This window comes from Prionailurus viverrinus, chromosome E3 (genome assembly GCF_022837055.1).
Source record: "Prionailurus viverrinus isolate Anna chromosome E3, UM_Priviv_1.0, whole genome shotgun sequence".
Lineage (NCBI taxonomy): Eukaryota > Metazoa > Chordata > Mammalia > Carnivora > Felidae > Prionailurus > Prionailurus viverrinus.
This window is the reverse complement of record NC_062576.1, coordinates 4,154,214-4,176,862: the sequence shown is the minus strand read 5'-3', so window position 1 is coordinate 4,176,862 and position 22,649 is coordinate 4,154,214. Positions and strand designations below refer to the sequence as shown.

General features: G+C 50.3%; 2 protein-coding genes across 2 annotated transcripts in view; both read left to right on the top strand.

Moving 5' to 3' along the window:
- RADIL (Rap associating with DIL domain) overlaps window positions 1–22,649 on the top strand; it is an 85,564-nt gene that overhangs the window by 25,683 nt on the left and 37,232 nt on the right. The window lies entirely within an intron of this gene.
- Window positions 10,722–15,057, top strand: PAPOLB (poly(A) polymerase beta). Its single transcript, XM_047838984.1, has one exon. The coding sequence runs from the start codon at window positions 10,901–10,903 to the stop codon at window positions 12,824–12,826; it is 1,926 nt and encodes a 641-aa protein (XP_047694940.1). The 5' UTR covers window positions 10,722–10,900; the 3' UTR covers window positions 12,827–15,057.

Sequence of the window (22,649 nt, the reverse complement as noted above, 5' to 3'; positions counted from 1 at the left end):
CTGTGGGCCAGGGCTCTGTGTCTGTTTGGCTGGTTCAGCTGGTGGAGAGGAACTGATTATCTTAATAGGTAAACGCCATAAAAAATCATTTTCTTCCAAAGCCAAAAGACTGTTCGGTGTATCTCAGATCATAGTTGACTTTTTCTTAATTTCTTGTAGAAAATGGTGGCTTTATGCAGAAAAGGGGCTTGTGTTCTGTGGTCCTCAGCGGAAGGATGTTTAACGGCCTTAGGGGACTTGTCGTTTGATTTCACAATATCCCAGGATCGAAAGAGGCCTTGAGCACTCCTGACCTGTTGTGTGTGCCCCCGAGGGGTTGCAAATGCTCCTTTTCTCTAGTTCTGCTTCTGGCGTGGGGCCCACTTTGTACCTTCAGTGTGGAGATGAGCAGTGGAACTCCAGGGACCGGGGTCACTCAGGCCTGATGGGGACCTCCGTGTCCCACAGTCCAGGGGTGTGCCGCGGTTGGCATTCAGCAGCAGCGGTCCTCTGTTACCTCGGGCAGATCACTTCACCTGTGTGGCCTCAGTTTCCTGATCTGGATAATGGGGGCATGACTTCCCAGTCACGGGCGTTAGCGATGTACGCAAAGCACTTAGCATGGTGCTTGGCAGACGCCCAGGGAGTTAGAGTTGTGTATTATTGTTGACGTTTCCTGTACGTGGTAAGCAGTTTATCCTGTGTGCTTATAGGCAGAAGTTGGGGGTCCTACTGACAGGGGGGACATCTGATCGCTGATGCCATTTGGAGTTGCTGGCACGAGGCGGCAGTAAAAAGCTCGCCAACTGGAGTTGACATTTTTGCAGTCAACTCTCCCTGGCCCAGCACCCTAACGTCCCCACCCTGTGGGCCCAGGGTCTGGCGTTCCATCCGGCCCTGCCTTGCCTCGATCCAGCGCACTCTGGCCCCGTCATTCAGAAGATGCCCCAGGAGGCCGGGCAGACCTGCTGAGAGGCTGCTGGTGTTCAGCTCGTGGTCATTGTCCTGCTCGGTGTTTGTTCTGCGGGGCGGAGGGCAAAAGCGCATGGGTCTCTGGGCCCCGGGTGTCGGCTAGGACGTTGGAAAGCTTGCTCTGTATTGCACAGGTGAGGGGACCAGGGGCCAGAGGCCATCTGTAGGAAGGGGGTCTTTATCTCCTGTTCACCAACCCCTTACGGACGGTGTTCCTTTTACATCAGTCGAGGCAAGAGAAGGCCGCATTGCCCACGGCCTATTCAACTTGGCATTGGTTTTGCAAAACCTTTCAAATAAAGAGTCCATTGAATGGGACCGGTCTCACGGACACACTTGGCCGGGCCGGAGGCGGGTTGTGTTACCTGCCTGAAGAAGGCCTCCTGGACCCCAGGGAATCACCCTTTGCTGCTGGCTTTCCCTTGGGGCGTGGTCCGGGACTGCGGGGCCTCCTGACCGTGCTGTCCCCCTGCCAGCGACGGTAGAGATGGTGCGGTGAGGCCTGCGGAGGCTGAGCTGTCCGAGCGGACCCCGAGGAGCTGAAGGGGGTGTTTGGTGTTGACCTGGTGTTCCTGTGTCAAGTCTGATAACGAGAAAGAATCTCCAGCTTGTTGGTCTGCCCTGCTCGGGAGATGCCCCCAGCACCTGGCCGTCCTCTGGGTGCCCGGCTGGCCTGTGTGCCGCGCCGAGGCTGTGTGGTGGCATTTGCAGTGGTGAAATCAACGCCCACAGAGGTGGAGCGTTTTAGGGCCTGGGACGGTGGTGATTCCACCGCAGAGCAGCGCTCCAGGGCTTCTCTGTGCGTCTTTTCCCCCAAAGAGCAGGGGAGGTTGACCCTACAATTCTAGTGAGCCATCTGGAAAGAGTGGTGGTAAAGGCAAGGGACTGCCTGTGTGTGTGCACACGTGTGCAGGTGTGTGTGCATGTGCGTGCGCGGGAGTTAACGCTGGCCTTCTCTGGCTTCAGGTGACCGAGCACTGTCGCAGTGAAGGACTCCTCCGGTCGCTAGTGAGCCGGGGCTCCCTAGTCTTGGTTCAGAGTAAGCCAGAGCCGACGCCCCCTCCGGGCTGCTCTTTGGAGCTGAGGAGCAGCTGGGAGCGGGTGCCGGGTGCTGGGGACCCCCCACGGGCCCCTCTCCTGCAGGCTGGGGTCCGCTCACAATCCCGGGGCGAAGGAGGGTGTGCCAGAGGTTTCCCCGTGGCGCTGGGACGAGGATCCACGGGCTCTCCTTCCCCGTTCGGACCCTTGTCACGCACCCGTAGTCACGCACTCGGACACTTTGGGTTTTGTTTTCCATAAATATTGTCTTTTTGCAGCTGCCGGCTCCCCTGATTTCCAGAGTCTCAAAATACTGTGTGTCTGCTCTGGGAGGGGGCGGCTGGCGTGGGGGGGGGGCGCCGCGAGGCCCCTCCTGTGTGCGTTTTCCCGGAAGGCTGGTGTCCAGGGCCGGGAGCACTGACAGGCCTCTGCGTCTCGTCACCGACAGAGACAACAATCACTTCTGTGCACTTCGGGGTGGGGTGACAACCGGGCCACGTGGTCTTCGTCAGTGGCGTGGGGAGGGCGAGAGAGAAGGTGCGTTTGCGTCCTCAGGACGGAAGTGTGTGTTCAGCTTCGATTTCTCAACCTTGGCCTCAGGGACAAGTTAGGTCAGTAGTTTGCTGTGCGGGCCAACCTGTGCGCATTGGCGGGGATTCGGCGACGTTCCAGGCCTCTGCCCGCTAGATGCTAGCAGCACCCCTGCCGACTGTGACAACCTAACGTGTCTCTGGGCATTTCCAGGTAGCCCGGGGGGCAAACTTGCCAGGACACGGAGCCGCTGAACCGGACGGAGCGGCTGCACCGAGCGCCTCACCGTTGGGGCCAGCGGCCACGTGCCTTTGTGACCCTCAGGCCGCACTCTCCCTCCCGGGGCTTCCTGAGGACTCGGCGCCCTGAAAGCCCAGTGTCTTGAGGGTGACATATGGAGCTTCTTTTTCTGCCTGTGGATGCCTTTTCTGTGTGGCCTGCGTGGCCCTCAGAGGCTTGGCATTGTTCTGTCCCCTGCAGGCGGTGTCTCCTTCTCTTCTTTGGGTGTCTTCTTAGAAGAAGGCCAGCTTAGAGCATTTCTGAAGCCACTGTGACTCAAGGTGTGCAGGCCACGCATTCCAGGCATCTCTGCCTCTGTCACTGGGCTTGTGACTAACCGTCTACACGGTATGGGGGCATACAGTAGGTGCTCATTAAAAGCCCATTGAAGTACTGATGCATGGAAGGAGAGCCAGCTCCCAAGTTTCACTTTCCACGTGCATCCAAGACTCCAGAGTTTGGCTCCATTTTCTTTTCTTTTTAAAATTTTTTTAGTGTGTATTTTTGAGAGCGAGTGAGCGAGCCAGTGCGAGCAGGGGAGGGGCAGAGAGAGGGAGATGCAGAATCCGAAGCGGGCCCCAGGCTCCGAGCTGTCAGCACAGAGCCTGACATGGGGTTCGAACCCGTGAACCGTGAGATCGTGACTTGAGCCGAAGTCGGACGCCCAACCGACTGAGCCACCCGGGCGCCCCGTCCGTTTTCTATGCTAGGGGTTGGAGACGGGGCGGCGAGAGGGTGGTGTTCCGACGGCGTGGCAGTCCACTAGTGCCAGCTGTGGCTTCGAGCGACTGGGAGTGTGTCCCTCGGGTACCTGAGCGTGCAGCCCGCCACACTCCTTTCTCCTTTAGGCCCAGCTGGAGAGGCCGGGGGTGGTGGAGACGTCGTCTCTGAGCACCTGATTCTGAGTATGTGGTTCCTCCCACCTTCTCCTCCATGGATGGGCAGGCAGGGCCTTGGCCCCGGTGACAGACAGGGATGTTGAGGCTTCAGGGGGGCCCTCTGCTGTCTCCACCCACCAATTGTGCACTGTGAATTCTGTCCTCACACGTCCCCCGGCCTCTCTGTGCTTTTGACGTTTTTTCTTTCGCCGTGGATCTGATCTTTAATAACTTCTCTCAGGATGAAGGAGGCGATCTGGATTTTCTTCTCCTTTTATTTTAGGAGGAATCGACTTGTGGGTCTTGAGTGAGACTCTTTGAGCGTATTTGCGGTGATGGACTCATTGTGGGCAGCATTTATCTTACGTGGTTTGGTAGAAAGCAAGACAACCCCTAACTTTCCTCATCAATCTAAAAGCAGAAAAGTAATTGAGCTTAAAAGACATTTTTGAGGATTTTTAATTCAGAGAGAACATAAAATTGAATGGTTAGTTGCTCACAGCCCATCTTATCCTTTAATTCACTGCATAGTTTTTTTTTTTTTTTTTTTAAGTCAAGTCTTCAGCATCACAGAGAAGCGCAGCGGCAGCGGCAGAGGCAGCTTCGCGGCCCTGTTCCGGGAAGCTGGGTGGTGCCCGCCCGGGGCCTGGCTAGCGGCACCACCCCCTTCCCCGGGACTTGCCACCTCGTCCTACGAGGAGCCTCCCAAGTCAGGTGCTCCGTGCTTCCCACAGCAAACACAGGGGGTGGGCAGAGCGGGCACAAAACATTCGGAAGATGTGACACGTAAGAGGAACCGGCTGGGGAGGGCCGGTGTGGACGGGGCAGGGAAGGGATTTAGCCAATGAGGGAAGTGCGTGCCTGTGGGGGGTGCAGGCCCTCCTGGGGGGTTGGGCCGGAAGGGATTAGGTGTCAGGTCGACGGGATGAGAGAGAATACCAGACACCTGTCAGCCCCTTGGAGCCACAGGCCTGCACCTTTCTTCACATTTGGCCCCCAGTGGGGATGCTCCCAAGGTGAGAGCAGATGTTTATTGGTTGGCACGAATAACTAGCGATTCCGTGAACTGAACAGCACTGAACTCAGATTTCCTAAAACCTCTTCATAGTTTTGGTGAAACTGATTTTAAAAGTCTAGAAGTAGATTTAAAACCACTCATTTAGGGGGCGCCTGGGTGGCACAGTCGGTTAAGCGTCCGACTTCAGCCAGGTCACGATCTCGCGGTCTGTGAGTTCGAGCCCCGCGTCGGGCTCTGGGCTGATGGCTCAGAGCCTGAAGCCTGTTTCCGATTCTGTGTCTCCCTCTCTCTCTGCCCCTCCCCCGTTCATGCTCTGTCTCTCTCTGTCCCAAAAATAAATAAACGTTGAAAAAAAAAATTTAAACAGAAAAAAAATAAAATAAAACCACTCATTTAGCCAGCATTTGCTGTCTAACTAGTACAACAAATCCACCTGGTTCCCGAGGCCCTTCTGTGTTGTACCAAACCGCAGTAAAATGAATCAGCCTCTTGAAAGTGGTCTTGAAGGAGGCAGACATAAAAGCAAAATTTTGCATTTGGTTACACGGCAAGAGAGACCTCACTTGGGTTAACCGTGTGAAGCATTTCCAAGAAGTATTAACATATTAACCACTATGTTTTATTACCACTTAAACCGTGTTCGTATCTGTTGGTTCCCAAAAGTGACTTATAATTTTGGGGAAAGATTTTGGGGGATATATTTAAATCACATAGAATAGTTTATCTCATGGATTTATTTATTTGTTCATTTGTTTAGGGAGAGAGTAAGCTCAATTGCAGGAGGGAGAGGGAGAGAGAGACTCTTAAGCAGCCTCCACACCCAGCATGGAGCCCGACAGGGTGGAGGGGGGGCCTGAACTCACGAACCGTGAGATCGTGACCTGAGCCGAAATCAAGTGTTAGACGCTTAACCCACTGGGCCACCCAGGCGCCCCCTCTCAGGGTTTTAGATGATATACTCACGTAAACAGAGAATGCTAGCCAACTATCTTTTCTTCCTTCTGAACGTTGACGTGGCAGAAATGTTCGCTGAGGTCTGGGACACACATTCAGATGTGTCCAGAGTGACAGCAGTAAATGAGGCCCAAGTCCCCCTTCTTTGCTGTGCTGTCCTTGCAGAGACTGAGTCCATCTTTGTGAAAGAATACCGGTTCTCGAATGCCCAAGATAGGTCTGAACAGGATGAGCAGGGGTAGGGGGTATTGATCTCCTAAGCTCTGAGATAGGTGATAAAGTCGTGGTAACTGAAGGCATGTGGTCCGTGGACAGGAACATCCAAGCCGACGGAAGGAACAGAGTAGAGAAGGCAGAGGCAGACCTGTGTTGACTGACCCGGTGGGAATTTGGCACAGTGTAGATCGCGTCACAGATTGTGGGGAAAGGGTTTTATAAATGGTGTTGGGATGACTGGCTTCAGCCAAAAGAAGAAAGATTTCATAGAGAAGGCTTAAAAGGCACAAACCATAAGGGGAAGAGGTAGATGGATTTGACTGTATCAGAGCTTAAACTTTCTCTTCAACTGAGGACCGTGTATAATAAGATTAAGGTCTACCTGTGGTGCTGTAAATTTCACTCAGACCTGGTTTTCCATTGCCTACATAAACCACCTTATCCATTCCCCTAATCACGGGCACTCAGGTCGCATCTAGCTTCTTCCCACTACAAACACTGGCGCTCCCACCCTGTTGAGGGTCTGTGCAGAGTCCTCGGAGGGCATTTGTTTCCTACTAAGCGCTGACGGACAGCAGCTTCTCCAGAAAGGCTGCCATGACGATGCTGTGCTTTCTTGTGTGGTCCTTCCGCATCCTTAGGCACGGAGTATGAGCCCCTGGCCCTCAAAAATCTCCCTTGGAATCGCTCTTAAGTCAAAAGGTGCTGTAATGTTAATGTAGCAAGGGTCCTAGAGGCACACAGCTGTTAGAAAGTCCCTGTAGCCAACTGGTCTGAGTAACTGTGAATTGAGTCGCACGATGATTTCCCAGTGTGTACATTTGAAACCGGCCTCTACCTAATCAAAATTCAAGAACTGTGTCTTCTGGATATTGATTAGCCAGTGACTCGAAGGAGAAAGAATTTTATTTTTTGTGCTCATTCACTAATTTGTCAGCACATATTTGTTGGGCGCTACTCTGTTAGGTGCTGGATATATAGCAGTTGACAAAACAAAGACGTTGTGTTCTCATGGAGCTTAAGAGTCTAGTGGGAAGTAAAGACCAAGAAATAATCACACGAAAACCATACTTACACATTGTGATATGTGCTACGGAAGAAAAGCACATGAGCTAATTTCGCATGAAGGTTAGGGAAATTCTCACTGAGGAGGTAAAATGTAAGCCAGTCTTAAAGATGACGACACATTAATCAGGTGAACGGCAGCAGATACTTGGTGGGGCGGGAAGAGCTCTCTGGGCAGAGGGAACAGCTGTGTACAGACTCCAGGAAGAGAGAGAATGAAGCAAATTCAAGGCACTGAAAGGAGGCCCGTGTGGCTGGAGCGTGGGGGGAGCCGTGGGCCGTGGGGCTGGGGAGATGGGCAGGGGAAAGACAGACAAGCTTGGGTCGTTGGGTATTTTAGATTTAGACTGAGTATAATGGGAGGCCCCGAAGGGGTTAAAATACCACTCTGGCTCCCAGGCAGAAAATACTTGAGGGGCGCCTGGGTGGCTCAGTCAGTGGGGCAACTGACTTCGGCTCGGCTCACGATCTCACGGTTCGGGAGTTTGAGCCCCGCGTCGGGCTCTGTGCGGACAGCTCGGAGCCTGGAGCCTGCTTCGGATCCTGTGTCTCCCTCTCTCTCTGCCCCTACCCCGCTGGCACTCTGTCTGTCTCTCTCTCAAAACGAAATAAATACTAAAAAAATATTTAAAAAAAGAAAATACCTGAAAAGGTCAGTAATAGGAGATGATTAGATTATTGTAGGAACCTAGATGAGAGTTGGTGGTAGCCTCCAGTAGAGTTCGGAGGGAACACGTAGGGAGAAGTGTATGAATTGCAGGTATATTCTGGAGGCAGAATCACTAATATTTGTCAAGAACTAGATGTTGAGTGTGAGAAAGAGGGAGATGCTGAGAATGACTGCCAGGTTTCTGGTATGCCCAGTTGGGTGGATGGAGATGCCATGCCCTAAACGGTGACTACTGAGAGAGAAACAAATTATGGAGGGAGGACTAAGAGGTCTCTTTGGACTATGTTAAGTTTGAGACATTCAACGGAGGTGGTAGACAGGAAGTCAGATAATATGCATCTGCAGCTTAGAAGAGAGTCTGTTACAAAAACTTGAATTAAGCCGTAAATAGTTGATATTTAAAGCTGTGAAAACTGAGATCATCTAGGCAGCGAATGTATATGTGATAAAGAGAAATGAGGGCTTGATAACGGAAACTGGAGTGACACCAACTCTAGAGGCTAAGTCATAGCCTTATAGGCTGAGGAGAGGCCAGAGATGCACAATGCGGGACAAAGAGTGTGGTGCCACGGAGGCCAAGAAGAGGCCACCGTAGACCAAAAGAATGTAGACCATTGGATTCAACGACATGGCAGTCACCAAAGACCTTGCTGAGAGCTGTGCTGCTGGAAAGTGGAGCATGCAAGCCGTATTGAAGTGGGCTGAAAACCAGGTACTTCTATTCTTGTAATACGTGGGATTACTTACCCTAGAAAATCTTTCTGTATAGAGTACCTGGAAGGGTTGGTTGAAACATAAAAAAAAAAAATTCTCCTTTAAGATGCCAAGCCGAGTGCCTAAGAAAATAAGGTAGGTCGGCAGGGTTGAAAGAACCCCAAAGAGGTACTTTGAAACCTCAGAAACTTAACTGATTCTAAAGCTCTCATGGCTCTGGAGGCATTTGCCAGTCCTTGTAACCAAGAACCTTTATTTTAGCAGCTGCCCAGGAAAGAGGCAGAGCTTCGGGACCTACAGAGGTAGAGAAATGGAACTGACACTCCCAGATATGGTCGCAACTCTCAAAGGGTGACACGCTGAATGAAAAGATGGGGTAGGAAGAACCTGCTACCTGGTGAAAGGAGATGACAAGGTGTTATCTTTCTTCCTCCCTCCCTCCTTCCTTCCTTCCCTCCCTCCTTCCTTCCTCCCCTCCTTCCTTCTTCCTTCCTTCCCTCCCTCCCCCTTCCTTCCCTTCCTCCCTCCCCTCCCTCCTTCCTTCCTTCCCTCTCTGTCTCCTTCTTCCCTTCCTTCCCTCCCTCCTTCCTTCCCTCCTTTCTTCCACTCCTCCCTCCCTCCTTCCTCCCCTCCTTCCTTCCTTCCTTCTTCCCTCCCTCCTTCATTCCTTATTTATTTATTTATTTATTTATTTATTTAATATTTTAGAGGCAGACAGAGAGCACACAATGGGGGAGAGGGGCAGAGGGAGAAAGAGAGAAAGAGAATCTTAAGCAGGATCCATTCCCCGTATGGAGCCCAACACGTGGCTCAAGCCCACGACCCTGGGATCATGACCTGAGCTGAAATCGAGTCGGACGTTCAACCGAATGGGCCATGCAGGCGCCCCTAGAGTTCTCTTTCTTGACCTGGGGTCCGGGTGGGGAAAACTCCCCTAGAATGGAAAAATACTTTTCCTCTCACATGTGTTCGGGGTTCAAAATCGCACTACTCTGGTAATCTGGCTAGTCCTTGGAAGAGGAATTAAATTACACTGTACAATTTGATGACGTACAAAGACATCTGATAGAAACAAAGCAAGTCCTCTTTGGGAGGACATCCACACAGGCATCCCAAGCCTCACCAGAGATGAGCTCACAGTCCCAAAATTACAAGACACATGAAATGATGTTGGTCTGAGTTGGTAGAAAACAAGCTAGAATCAGATTATCAGGAATATTAAGAGTAGGAACCGTTAGTTATAGAATATTAAGTAAGGTTAGTGTTCAATGAATAAAAGATAGAAAGAAAACAGGAAAGAACAGAATGTCTTCCAAAGAGGCTGGAAAGATTTGGAAAAGAACAAGGTGTAATGCTTCTGGTGATTAAAGATGTCAAGTATTGAGGGGGACCTGGGTGGCTCAGTTGGTCAAGCACTGGCCTCTTGGTTCCGGGCTCAGGTCATGATCTCTCGATTCATGGGTTTGAGCACCACATGGGGCTCCGTGCCATCAGCCCAGAGCCTGCTTGGGATTCTGTCTCTCTCCCTCCGCCCCTCTCCCACTCGTGTGTGCGCACTCCCCCCCCCCCCCCCCAAATAAATAAACTTTAAAAAAGTATTGAAATGGATACTTCAGTGACGGCTTAAACAGCAGACTAACTGCAACTGAATCAGAGAACTGAGAGGTAGACCCGGCATCGCCCGGGGAGAAAGGGGAGGCGGGAGACATGGAGAGCCCAATGAGAGAGTCCATCACGTGTCCGCATGAAGCGCATCGGTGGTGGGGAGGGCATACTCCAAGGACACGCCTGAGAATCTTCCTGGGGTCATGAGACGAAAACCGCGCATCTTACGGTTCAGAAATCACCGTGTACGATAAGATAAGGGAAAAGTTTATCCCCCGACACCCGGTGGCGGTATCGCAGGACGTGGAGGGCAGGGAAGATTTGTATCGCCGCCAGAAAGACAGGTGAGCGGGTCGGCCGGACTGCAGACTTCTCAACAGAAGCCGTGGAAAGCAGAGGCGGCGCGGAGGACCTTCAAGGCTGGAAAGAACAGAACCGTCGACCCCGAGGTGCCGACACCGCTAAGCCCCCAGGCAGGCACCTGGCCAGGGAGGACGCAAAGGGACGCTTGGCAGCAGCGGACCCTGACCGCGAGGCGTTTCCGAAGGACGTGCGTTAGGGCGGAGGCCCCCCGGAAGCTGCTCCTGGAGAGGAAGTAGATCCGAGGTGCGAGGCACTGGAGATCCGGGCGGTAGGTGGTAGGTGTGCGTAAACGGTACTGACGAGGCGCACCCCTGCCCGCCTGCGCTGCCCACCCTCCCCCCCGCGAAACTACAACTCCCGTGGGGCTCTGCGCGCGGCGCAGGCGCCGTGGCGTGCGTGGCCTGCGCGGCCGTTCTAGAACGCCGCGCCGAGAGCCCCGGCGCCATGTTGGGGCTGAGGGGAAGGCAGAGAAGCGCTTGAAGCGGCGGGAGCGGAGAGGGAGCGGGAGCGGGTTGGACCCGGGCCGGCAGGAGCCCCGCCCCTCCCGCCTCAGCGGATCATGACCCGGGCGGAGGTCGCGGTGGCGGGGGAAGTGGCGTGGCGGGGCCGGCGCTAGAGATGATGCCGTTTCCGGTGACGACCCCTGGATCACAACAGCCCCCGCCGCCGCCCAAGCGCTGTGGCATCTCCTCCCCCATCAGTTTAGCAGCCCCCAAGGAGACTGACTGCGTACTTACCCAGAAGCTAATCGAAACCCTGAAGCCCTTCGGAGTTTTTGAAGAGGAAGAGGAACTGCAGCGCAGGATTTTAATTTTGGAAAAATTAAATAATCTGGTGAAGGAGTGGATACGGGAGATCAGTGAAAGCAAGAGCCTTCCACAAGCTGTAATTGAAAATGTTGGCGGGAAAATCTTTACGTTCGGCTCTTACAGGTTAGGAGTACACACGAAAGGTGCCGATATCGATGCGTTGTGCGTTGCTCCAAGACATGTTGACCGAAGCGACTTTTTCACCTCGTTCTATGATAAATTGAAACTACACGAAGAAGTGAAAGATTTAAGGGCTGTTGAGGAGGCGTTTGTGCCAGTTATTAAACTGTGTTTTGATGGGATAGAGATTGATATTTTGTTTGCAAGGTTGGCGCTGCAGACCATTCCAGAAGATTTGGACCTAAGAGATGACAGTCTGCTTAAAAATTTAGATATTAGATGCATAAGAAGCCTTAACGGTTGCCGGGTGACAGATGAAATTTTACATCTGGTACCCGACCTTGACAATTTCAGGTTAACTCTGAGAGCTATCAAATTGTGGGCCAAATGCCACAATATCTATTCCAATATATTAGGTTTCCTAGGAGGTGTTTCCTGGGCCATGCTAGTGGCAAGAACTTGCCAGCTCTATCCGAATGCAATAGCATCGACTCTTGTACGTAAGTTTTTCTTGGTGTTTTCTGAATGGGAGTGGCCAAATCCAGTGCTACTGAAAGAGCCTGAAGAACAGAACCTTAATTTGCCTGTGTGGGACCCAAGAGTAAATCCCAGTGATAGGTACCATCTTATGCCCATAATCACACCTGCGTACCCACAGCAGAACTCCACATACAATGTGTCTGTTTCAACAAGGATGGTCATGATTGAGGAGTTCAAACAAGGGCTGGCCATTACACACGAAATTTTGCTGAGTAAGGCAGAGTGGTCCAAGCTTTTTGAAGCTCCAAGCTTCTTTCAAAAGTACAAGCATTATATTGTACTTCTAGCAAGTGCACCAACAGAAAAACAACATCTAGAGTGGGTGGGCTTGGTGGAATCAAAAATCCGAATCCTGGTTGGGAGCTTGGAGAAGAATGAATTTATTACTCTGGCGCATGTGAATCCTCAGTCATTTCCAGCTCCTAAAGAAAATCCGGACAGGGAGGAATTTCGCACGATGTGGGTGATTGGGTTAGTGTTAAAAAAGCCGGAAAACTCTGACGTTCTCAGTATTGATCTCACCTATGATATCCAGTCTTTCACGGATACGGTTTATAGGCAAGCAATAAATACTAAGATGTTTGAGGTAGATATGAAAATTGCTGCAATGCATTTAAGAAGAAAGGAACTTCATCAACTACTACCTAATCAAGTGCTTCAGAAAAAGAAAACACATTCAGCGGAAGGTGTCATTTTGACAGCTTTGAATGACAACAGCCTTGACTTCTCTGTAGACAGTGAAGACGGCATGTCTGTGCCTTCGCCTGCTAGCATTATGAAGACCGGCCCGACGACTGGCAGCTGTCAGGGCAGAAACAGTCCTGCTCCTGCTATAATGGTGGCATCTGTGACCAATGTGCAAGTTACTGAAGTTTCCTTGCAACAAGCGAATCCCAGTGAAAGCTTGGGTGCGTCGGGGGAAAGCATTCCTCAGACTGCCTCACAACCAGCCCTTTGTCCGCCACCAAAGCCCACAGTTGCCAGAGTTGTTTCTTCTACACGTCTGGTAAATCATCCGCCCAGGCCTTCAGGGAGCACTGCAACAAACATAGCTAATCCTATAGTGGGAGTCTAGCAGACGTTCTCACCTCAGAAAGGACCAAAGAAACTAAAAGAAGAGGAACAATCTCCTAAAGAGACAGTATAACTCCACTAGAAACCATTCAGATAGTGGCTGGCCATCTGGAAAACATCCAGTACAGAACTTTTCAGTATCTCTGCTCTTCCTGCAAATCCTGCTCCTGTTACCAAGAATTCAGTAAGACACACCGAACTGACAAAAACAACCTCCAGGGTCCGTAAACAATATCTGCCAACTCAACCTGTCGTCTTCAAAGGCCACAGGAAGAGAATGAAGGGTACCAAACGAGATTTGACTCAAAATAGATTTAGCCTTATTTGGTAACTTCCTTTACTTGGCTAATCTTGATCAGAAGTCCAGGTTAGTAGGTGAAGCTAGAACTGTTATTAATGTGTCAGCAGCAGTTGTAGCAACTACTTTAAAGGACTAGTGCCCATAAAGAGAAAAAAAAAACAAACAACCCCTTCAGCTGGCAACCCCATGCCTGACATCTGGACTGGATTTATGTTTGATGCATTGTTGGGGAAAATTGGCAATACAAATTGGTATCAGAATTCGTTATACTGATGATGCACCGTATGTATATTTCTATTAGAAAGTAGAACTAATTTTAAGTTTTCCAGTTTGATGAATTCTAGTTTTTTCCTGAAGAGTTTTCTTCATTATTAATCGTCAGATGGGATGCCGTGGTGCAGTGTGTACTAAACGTCAGAAAAAGTGTAAAAGTACATCTAATTCGGTCTCTGTGAGGTAGCCATAACCCTTTAAAAGTGAAATGTCAACGCATAGGGTATATATTTGACATTGAAGCAGTAGATAGTCTTTGGTTTTGCTAGGACACAATCAAGAAATGATATATTGGTTTTATCTGTACAGTTGTTTTAGAGCGCGTACAATTGTTTTAGAGCGCATACAATCAGCAAACAGCAAATACAGTCTCAGAGCTAACAAAACTCCCTAGTCTCTTGCCCTTAATCATTTTTCCTCAAACAGAAAAGTTTTTGCCTCTCCCCTCACCCCAACTCCGTTCTCTTTGCTTGTATGCACAAAGTATGCTTGTATGCAGATTCATGAAAATACCTGGAATGCTAGTATATTCTTAACCGTGATATGAAGCCAACAGTCCTGTGGCCTCGTGGCACAAAACACTGGATTTTGGCTCCATGGCTAATATTTTACTAAAACTTTCCTAAAAGTAGCGAATTGGGAGACACGTTATTGGCCCTGGATGGCTCAGACGAGCTCTACGTATGAGAAATTTTGTATGCTCCACAGACTGTGCTAAAGTTAATTTCCAATTTTAACATGTAAGCGAAAAGCCATTTCCCCCAAATATTTAAACCAATTTTTATTTTTAAAGGACTCACTAAAATTCATCAATTTTTACATGTTAAGATGTAAAAAATAATTTCTAGCAAGCACTTGACATCTAGTCAGCTTTCTGTTTTCGTTTTATTCTATAAGAGATTAGGAATACCTTCCTTAAATTAAAAAAAAAAAAAGACCACTCATAATTAAGCAGCAGAACATCCATGTTTAGGAAACATGAACGGCCCAGATGTAGATGAATGGAAACGTAGTCTGCCTCAATCTGGACACAGTGAGCCTGACAGGTTTTCCAGTTAGCCTGTCCTGATTCCGGCCTCCCCCAGCCATGTCCCTTTCTACCACACGTGCATTTTTCATACTCAACTATAATTTCTTACGCCCTTCCCCTGTCCTAGATTCACTTTCCAAGGTTGGATTAGTCTTCCCTTTAGGCTCTGCAGTAATTGAGGATTTCTTTTCACCCTTACTTTGTGATGTCAAGTACACAGCGTTCCTGGTTTCCACGTCTGCCCTGTCAAGTCCTTTACCCTTCCGGCACCCTAGGTCAGGTGGAGTGTGCACAGTAACTCTGTATTTCAGGTAGCTGTGGGGTCAGGTTGGAATTGCCAGGCACGAATTTGGTCTTGTCGTTTCGTTAACGCATAGGGGAAAAGTAGTTTATTAAGTGTTTCACGTAACTATAATTAACCAAGCTGGAAACTGGGAACTTTCTAGTTTTCATTACCTGAATATCGGACTAGGTTTTTTTTTTTTTTTTTCACATGATGTACGTAGTGTCTCATGATGGGAGTTTGCTTTGTTTTATAGCACCTGTACCCCTTGTATTTTTCGAGCACTATTTTGAAAACAGATGATGTATTTCTCCATTAAAAACAATAAAAATAAATAGCAAAGAAGCAAGCAGAGGGGTTGAAATCTGACAGAGTTCAGATGCTCTTACATCGTTGCGGAGGAGGATAAAGACACTGAGGAGATTTTTTTACTTTGTTAAGGCTAGAATTGATGTTACAACGTGAGGGCAACATTTGAAAGAGTTAAAACTTCAGTCAGGTAAAAAACGGAGTGAAAAAACTCTAATCAAAAAAAGGCAGGAAAGGGGCGCCTGGGTGGCTCAGGCTCTTGATAATAGGCTCAGGTTGTGATCTCACGGTTGTGAGATTGAGCCCCACATCAGGCTCTGACTAAAACGGTCAGGATGCATGGGAAAACCGAGTGCAGCCGTGTGCTAGTTATGGGAGACACATCCAAAATATAAGACATAAAAGAATGGGAAACAAATATGCTAACAACAAGAAACTGTTGTAGTGATGATATCATCCACACCGATTTCAGAGAAGTCATTACTAGGGACAAAAGTGACCACTGCTTTAATGATGCTGATACATTTAATTAATAAGTCATGTACCAGGAAAATAGAGCGATTTAAAACTCATTTGCGTCTAAGAAATTCGCCTTAACATAAAGTAACATCACAAGCAAGGATTGGGAGAAATTGCCAAAAGTGTTGTCGTCTTAGATTTAAAAATGGCTCTTTCATCAATTGATACCAAGCAGACCAAAAAAGAAAACAAAAACAAAAAAAAAAGAACTAGGGAAACCGTTCTGAACACAACAGAGGCTGGCAAGCTTTTCCTATAAAGGGCCAGAGAGTAAATATTTTCAGCTTTGGGAGGCCATATGGTCTCTGTCTCACCTACTTAACTCCGCCGTTGTGGCGTGAAAGCAGCCAGAGACAATATGTAAACAGATGGCCGGGGCTTGGATTTGTTACCCATCCCCCTGGCCGGCGTCTGTCATTCCTTATCTGTTGGACATTTATTCCAGCACCCTCCACCCAACAATTGGAAAGTGCATCTTACTCTCAAATAAACACTGGGATGTGTAAAAGTTACCCTCCTAACTTGATCAGAAACTAAGATTCAGCATATTGCAAATTACCTGATTCGTAGAGCATGTTCTCTGACTACAAAACCGGTTTTTTTTTTATTCAATAACAAAAAGCCTAGAGAAGAACTTCCTGAGGAAGGCACACAAAAAGCTCAAACCACGAAGAGACGGATGAATCTCTTTAATTGTATCAAATAATGAACAGTGAAAAGTGAAAAATAGGCTAACGTGGGAAGATTTTATAATATATACAACTGACAAATGATTACTGTCTGGAATAGATCAAGGATGCCAGGAACAAGCTGTTTAAGAAAATCAGCTCGATAAAACATGGGCAAAAGAGGCACATAGCCGCCTCAGAAGAGGAGGTAGGAATAGGCAGGAAGTACAAGATACCCCATCGCATTAGCAGTGAGGAAACGTGAATTAAGAGCATAGAAGGTAGGTCTAGGGGCACCCGGGTGGCTCAGTTGGTTCAGCTCAGGTCACGATCTCTCGGTTCGTGAGTTTGAGCCTTGAGTCGGGCTCTGTGCTGACAGCTCAGAGGCTGGAGCCTGCTTCGGATTCTGTGTCTCCCTCTCCCTGCCCCTGCCGCCTCCCCCGCCCCCAGAAATAAACAACAAAAAAAGAGAGTCTAACAACATCCAGGCTGTGGAGGAGGAGGAGAGGGGTGCTCCAAGAGCGCCGTGAGAGCCGGAAGTACCTTGTCCCCCTTGGGAGCCGTGGGAGACCATTTGGACTCATCTGGCACCATTGGCCGGCTTGCGTGCCTCTGCCACCATACTGTGGGGCACCGATGTGCTTCATTTTACTGGTCCCCCGAGCCTTCGAGGAGCCATGCTGTGGGCCCCCTCTGCAGCTGCATGCAGAACTCTGCACCCCTCCACGTTACCTCCGGTGTGCACGTAAATGTCACGATCTGCGTATGTCATGGTGTCAGAGGAAGCCTTCTCCTGAAGACTCTGTCCCATGGGTCACCAGGGCACGAGTACAGGGGTGTCGGTATCAGCATTTTGTAATAGCTTAGAGCTTGAAATAACCCAAAAACCAAAAACGGAGGGACGGATAGAGTCGTGTTCGTGCGATAAACAGTACGGAGCTGCGAGATTAAATGAACCACAGCTACGAACATCAACATGGGTGTGTCTCGTACGGTTGAGGAAACAAGCAAACAGCGGAGAAATAGTGTGATATAAGCAAAACAGAGCAGTGTAACTTGGGGTTACCAAAATGTGTGGTCTAACCATCAATGAAAAATAAGGGAATGTTGAACACAGAATCCAGAATAGGGGTTCCTTTTGGCGGGGTGAGAGCTGGGGAGCAGGCGGGGAGGCGTAGTTTCGAGAACACAGGGAGCCTGGAAGGGTTCCGCCTTTTTCAAGTTGGATGGTGGATGAAGTGGGGTGCATTTTATTATTAGTCTAAGTTATAAATGCTTTCGTATAGGTGAAATCTTCCATGATCAAAAAACCGGTCCCAAGTGGGGTCTTGACAGCCTCTGTATTAATTAGGAACTGCATTTGGCCAGGTAACCGTCGCTGAACCCAATGCAGGTTTCTTTTCTTTGGCGATACAGCAGTGGTAGGTTCAGGGCCCATAGGGTGGCTTTCCAGGTCACCGCGGACCCGTGGCTCCTTCCGTGGCCAGCCCTCCCCGCCATTCCAGTTCACGCCTTCAGGCCGGAAGATCCCCTCAAATGCAGGATGCTTGCGGGGCTGCTGCCAGCACATCTGCCTTCGGGGCAGGAAGGGGGGAAGAGGGGGCCAGGCAAAGGTGTCCCCGCAAACCGTGTGCTCCTTCCGCGGCGCTTTCCTAGAAGTCCCAGCGGGAACATTCCCTCATCTCTCGCTGACCGCGCCTTAGCCGCATGGCCACGCCGGTCTGCAAGAGAGACCCGGAAAGGTGGTTTTTGTGACTGGGCACATTGCCTCGTCGTTCCTCACGTCATGCCGTTAGGAAGGCGGAAAGAATGGATACTGACAGGCAGTGATAGCCGACTCTTACACAGCCCTCAGATACATACAACTTCAAACACGTCCAAGCAGCTCAGGGATCCAAGACTTGAACGTGAATCAGAACTTGGGGGAGGCAGCTGATCTGGAATTTAGAGGAGGGCTGAAGCTTTAAATGCTCATACGAGGAAATAAAGACTGAAAACCAATGAGCTACCTGCCTACTTGATTAGGTCAAAATATATAGCTAATGAACTCTGCGAGAGAAGACAGGAAACAATATAGAGCAGAACACATGCAGGAGAGAGGATCAATAAAATGACAAGTGGTACCTTTGAAAGGACTACCCAAAACTGGCAAGACTGAGGAGGAGAAGTCCAGACGGTACACGAACAATCCCAGGTATAAGAGGGGATGGCGACAATTACACTAGGGGCATTTAAAAAAGGGGGGGCCTGGGTGGCTCAGGTCATGATTTGTGGGTTCAAGCCCTGCATTGGGCTCTGTGCTGACAGCTGGGAGCCTGGAACCTGCTTTGGATTCTGTGCGTGTGTCTCTCTCAAAAATGTATTTGTTTTAAAAAAGGATCTTACAGATAGCTTTTTGCTAGTAAATTAAAAAACTTAACATGCAACGGGCAATCTCCTAGAAAGGATACAGCCTACCAGAACGCACTCAAGAAAGGCCAAACCTTGAACAGGCTCCTCGACAGTGTGTGTGAGCCATTCAAGCATGCACCCAAACCAGACAGAACCGTGAAAACACCAGCCCCGAAGGCTGTCCAGGCCAGTTCTTCCTCATGCTCGAGGACAGATTATTCCAACACTGCACCTCAGACTATTCCAGAGAACAGAAAAAGCAGCAGCAGTTTATGAAACCAAGAAAACCTTCGTATCGGAACCAGAGAAGGGAAGGACGGGAAACGTGGGAGGGCCTCCCGTAGGCTCTCGTGCGTGGCGAGCCCAGGGCTTTGATTTCTCGCGGTACCACGGTTCTCTTTCCCGGGAACCAGCTAGGGTTTTCCCAGACAAGAACAACTCCTACCTCTGGGTTCTCTCCTTTCAGATTTTGGCCTAATGGTTTCCTTCACTCTCGTTTATGCCTCATTCGGCCAGTGTTGGTTGTTTTCAGTGGGAATGTTCAGCTGACTAATCCTGATTAGACTGCTGGATTTTAGGGAACGAGCCCTTCTCTTAACCTAACAATGCACTTGCATTTAACTTTACATAAATGAGTTCACACGATGCAAACGTTTTTTTCTTTACCCCGGCGTTCTGCTCTCTGCCATATCAGTGCCTCTGCCATTCTGACCCCTCCTGATTTCGTGTTGACATCCTAGTCCGTGCGTGTATTAGTTTCCTCTTGCCATATGATAAATTACCGCAAACACAGCAGCTTTAAACGACACGCACTGCTCAGCTCACGGGTCGAGTCCGCGTGGCCTGGCTGGAGTCTCCGGGTATCCCAAGGTTGAATCTGAGGTGTCAGCCAGGCCGAGTTCTTGTCAGGAGGCTCAGCCTTACTGTTGGCAGAGTTCAGCTCCTCGTGGTTAGAGGACTGAGGTTCTTGTCCCCCTGCTGGAAACCCTAACCACCACCCCCCCTCCCCTTCAGGCCAACAGCGTGGCATAGGCTACTCCCTTCCGCGAGTCTTTGACTTCCTCACCACTCGTAAAGGCTCATGTGCTTAAAGTAAGCCCACATGGATAATCTCCCTTTCACTGACCCCAAAGTGAACTGACTAATGAAACGAGTTACATCTGCAAAAACCTCTTTTACCATAGAAAAACAAAGCCTCAACGGCGGCACAATGGCTTCCACCTTGACAGGTCCCTCCCACGCCCTGGGGAGGTGATTACATGAGGGCCCGGTCACTCACGGGGGCTGGCTCATCCTGGGCCGAGACCCACAGCTACGTCCGTGGGCAAAACGCTCCAGCCATCTCCAGGCCCCACAGTCTTGCGCCGTTACGTATCCGTTCACGTCCAGATGCTCGTCATATACAGAATCCGAGTCAGGTGTGAGGCGGGCGCCTGCCTATATCCGTTAAGTGCAGCTCAGCTCTACCGCCGGAGGGCACAGTGCTCCCCACCCGCGGGCCGGTGGGACGGTTGGCTCCCCGCATGCGGCGGCCGGCCAGGTGCAGGACAAGAGTCGTGGCGTTCGGGGTCAGAAAGGGGGCAGTGGACGGCGAGAAGGAGTCGCTGGTGCAGGTGAATTTTGAAATGCGGCCAGGCGAGCCTGGCTGGGGGCCGTGGTGGCATTTCCAGGCCTGGGAACACTCTGCTGGCCGTCTTCTGGGCCCTGAGCCACTCTTTGCTTTTCCCGAAAGACGGGACTCTCCTGAGTGGCTTCTTCTGCCTGCTGCCTGTGGAGAGCCTCTCTCCGTGCCGGGCTCCCTCCGTCCCTGCTCCGAGCTGCTCGCTTCCGAGAACTTGCCGGCTGGGCCAGGTGTGGATTCCAGGGGCGGCCGGCCGTCAGACATGCCACGCCCAGGGACGCTCCTGAGATGGCCCTTCTCTATTTGCGGCTTCTGCTGAGAGGTGAGGTTGCCCTTAAGCTTCTCCAGGGCCCCTGATTTGGTTAAGAGAACCGACGAGCAGCACCCTTGGTCTCTTGAAAGGGTCTTTGGCCCGGCGCTCTGGCCTTCGGATCTTTTTGAGGCGCCAGGAGAGGGTTGAGCAGGACACCGGCCCCTCTCTCTGCGCCACCCTCCGACTCTTGGCCTCCTTTGTCGTCCGGAGACTGAGGATCTTCAGTCATCAGTCCCGGTTCCGTTCTGATTCACAGCTCCTGATGTTTCTCTCCCTCTTTGCCTCTTGGGACAGGTAATGGGAAAGCGGGTGGCATCTCCTGAGGGGTGTGCTCAGGCACATCAGTCACAAGTCCTGCTCCCGCATGGCGGGCCACCTTCCCGGGGTTTCCAGAAACACGCCCCCGTGTCCTCCTGAGCCTTTGCCACAGCCCCTTCGAAGTCCACACTCCCGTGACACACGATCCTGGTGTCTTCAAGGCGAGGTGCTCCTCGCCTTTTTCCGGGCCCTCCCAACAGGCACACGAGTAGTGGCTTCAAACCACACCCTTTCAGTGTCTCACGGATTGAGCGTGTCGGGAGTCTGGCATGCGGTGGCTGGGCCCTCCGCTCACTGGGTGGCTGTGGTCCCTACGGGAGCACGGGGCCCCTCAATCCCACATGGTATTGGCAGCGTTTGGATCCTTGGGGTTGCAGGACTGAAGTCTCCATCTTGTCTCTGCCTTTCCTTCTTGTTCCGCTGTATGTGGACCGCGGGCCCCTCCCAGCTCTGCAGCGTTCAGACCCTTGTCACACATGAAATCTCTCTGATTTCTGTGACCAGCTGGAGAAAACTCTCTGCTTTGATGGCACTCGTGTGATTAGGTTGGGCCCCCTGGATTGTCTCCGTATGGTAAGATCAACCCCTCAGGAACCTTAATTACATCTGCAAAATCTCTTTGCCCTTGAACACAGTCATGGGAGTAATCCCAGGAAGCGGAGATCGTGGGGTGGGGGTGGGGGGGCAGTCATTTGAGAATTCTGCCTACCATAGTGACCTTGTCTGGTTTGCCTGCGCTTGGGTAAGCCTGGACACACCTCAAACGTGTACTCACACAGGCTTTGATCAAAGTTTGTTGTTTTAGAAATGGGGCCACATACTTCGTTTTCCTACCAAACTCCTTTGGGAGATCTCTCCACATGTGTCAGAGTTCCCATTCACTCGTTTTAGGGAGTATGGAATATTCCATGGTGTGGATGGAGCACTATGTATATTTTGGGATCGTTAAGAATGCTTTTGCAAAACCTATTGCCATATATAATGTATTAACGCCGAATGTGTTAATAATTGCAAGATGGCCAGTACCTACTTTCGACTAACCTAAAAATCAGTGTTAAATTGAACACCGTGCCTTAATAATTACTTAGGATTCTTAGTTTTGTACTTCCCTGAAGAGCTCTCATAAATGGAAGGGTTTATTTAATCACGGACTTTCATCTCTGTTAGTTTCATGCATACATGAAAAGACAGGGGCGCCTGGGTGGCTCAGTCGGTTAGACGTCCGACTTCAGCCCAGGTCACGATCTCGCGGTCCGTGAGTTCGAGCCCCGCGTCGGGCTCTGGGCTGATGGCTCAGAGCCTGGAGCCTGCTTCGGATTCTGTGTCTCCCTCTCTCTCTGCCCCTCCCCTGCTCATGCTCTGTCTCTCTCTGTCTCAAAAATAAATAAACGTTAAAAAAAAAAAAATAAAAAAAAAAAGACAAACACCAGTGAAATAAATCCAGTGTCTTATCCCCCTTTTCCACTCCGGGCTGTCCGCGCCCACGTGCCCGTGGGAACACCCGGACGCACCCTTTCTGAGGAGAAGCCTCAGCTGTTAGCTCTGCGATTTTCTTCCCAGCCGTGGGCATGAAATTCTGCGAGTTCTCGCACGGCAGCCAGGAGTCACGTTCGCTCTTCAAGGAATCCTTAAGTGACTGAAAGACTGTAGCGCCGCCCCCTGCCCCGCCCCCGGAGGGAATAACAATCAAGTTTCCACCTCACGGCCGCCACCTGGCTGGCATCCATATGAATGTGGGATGCTTTCCAGTTTCAAAGATGCAAATAACGGGGATTTAAAATGTAGAGGACGGATGACG

Coding starts and splice junctions, on each gene's coding strand:
- PAPOLB (XM_047838984.1), top strand. CDS start 10,901: ATGATGCCGTTTCCGGTGACGACCCCTGGATCACAACAGCCCCCGCCG.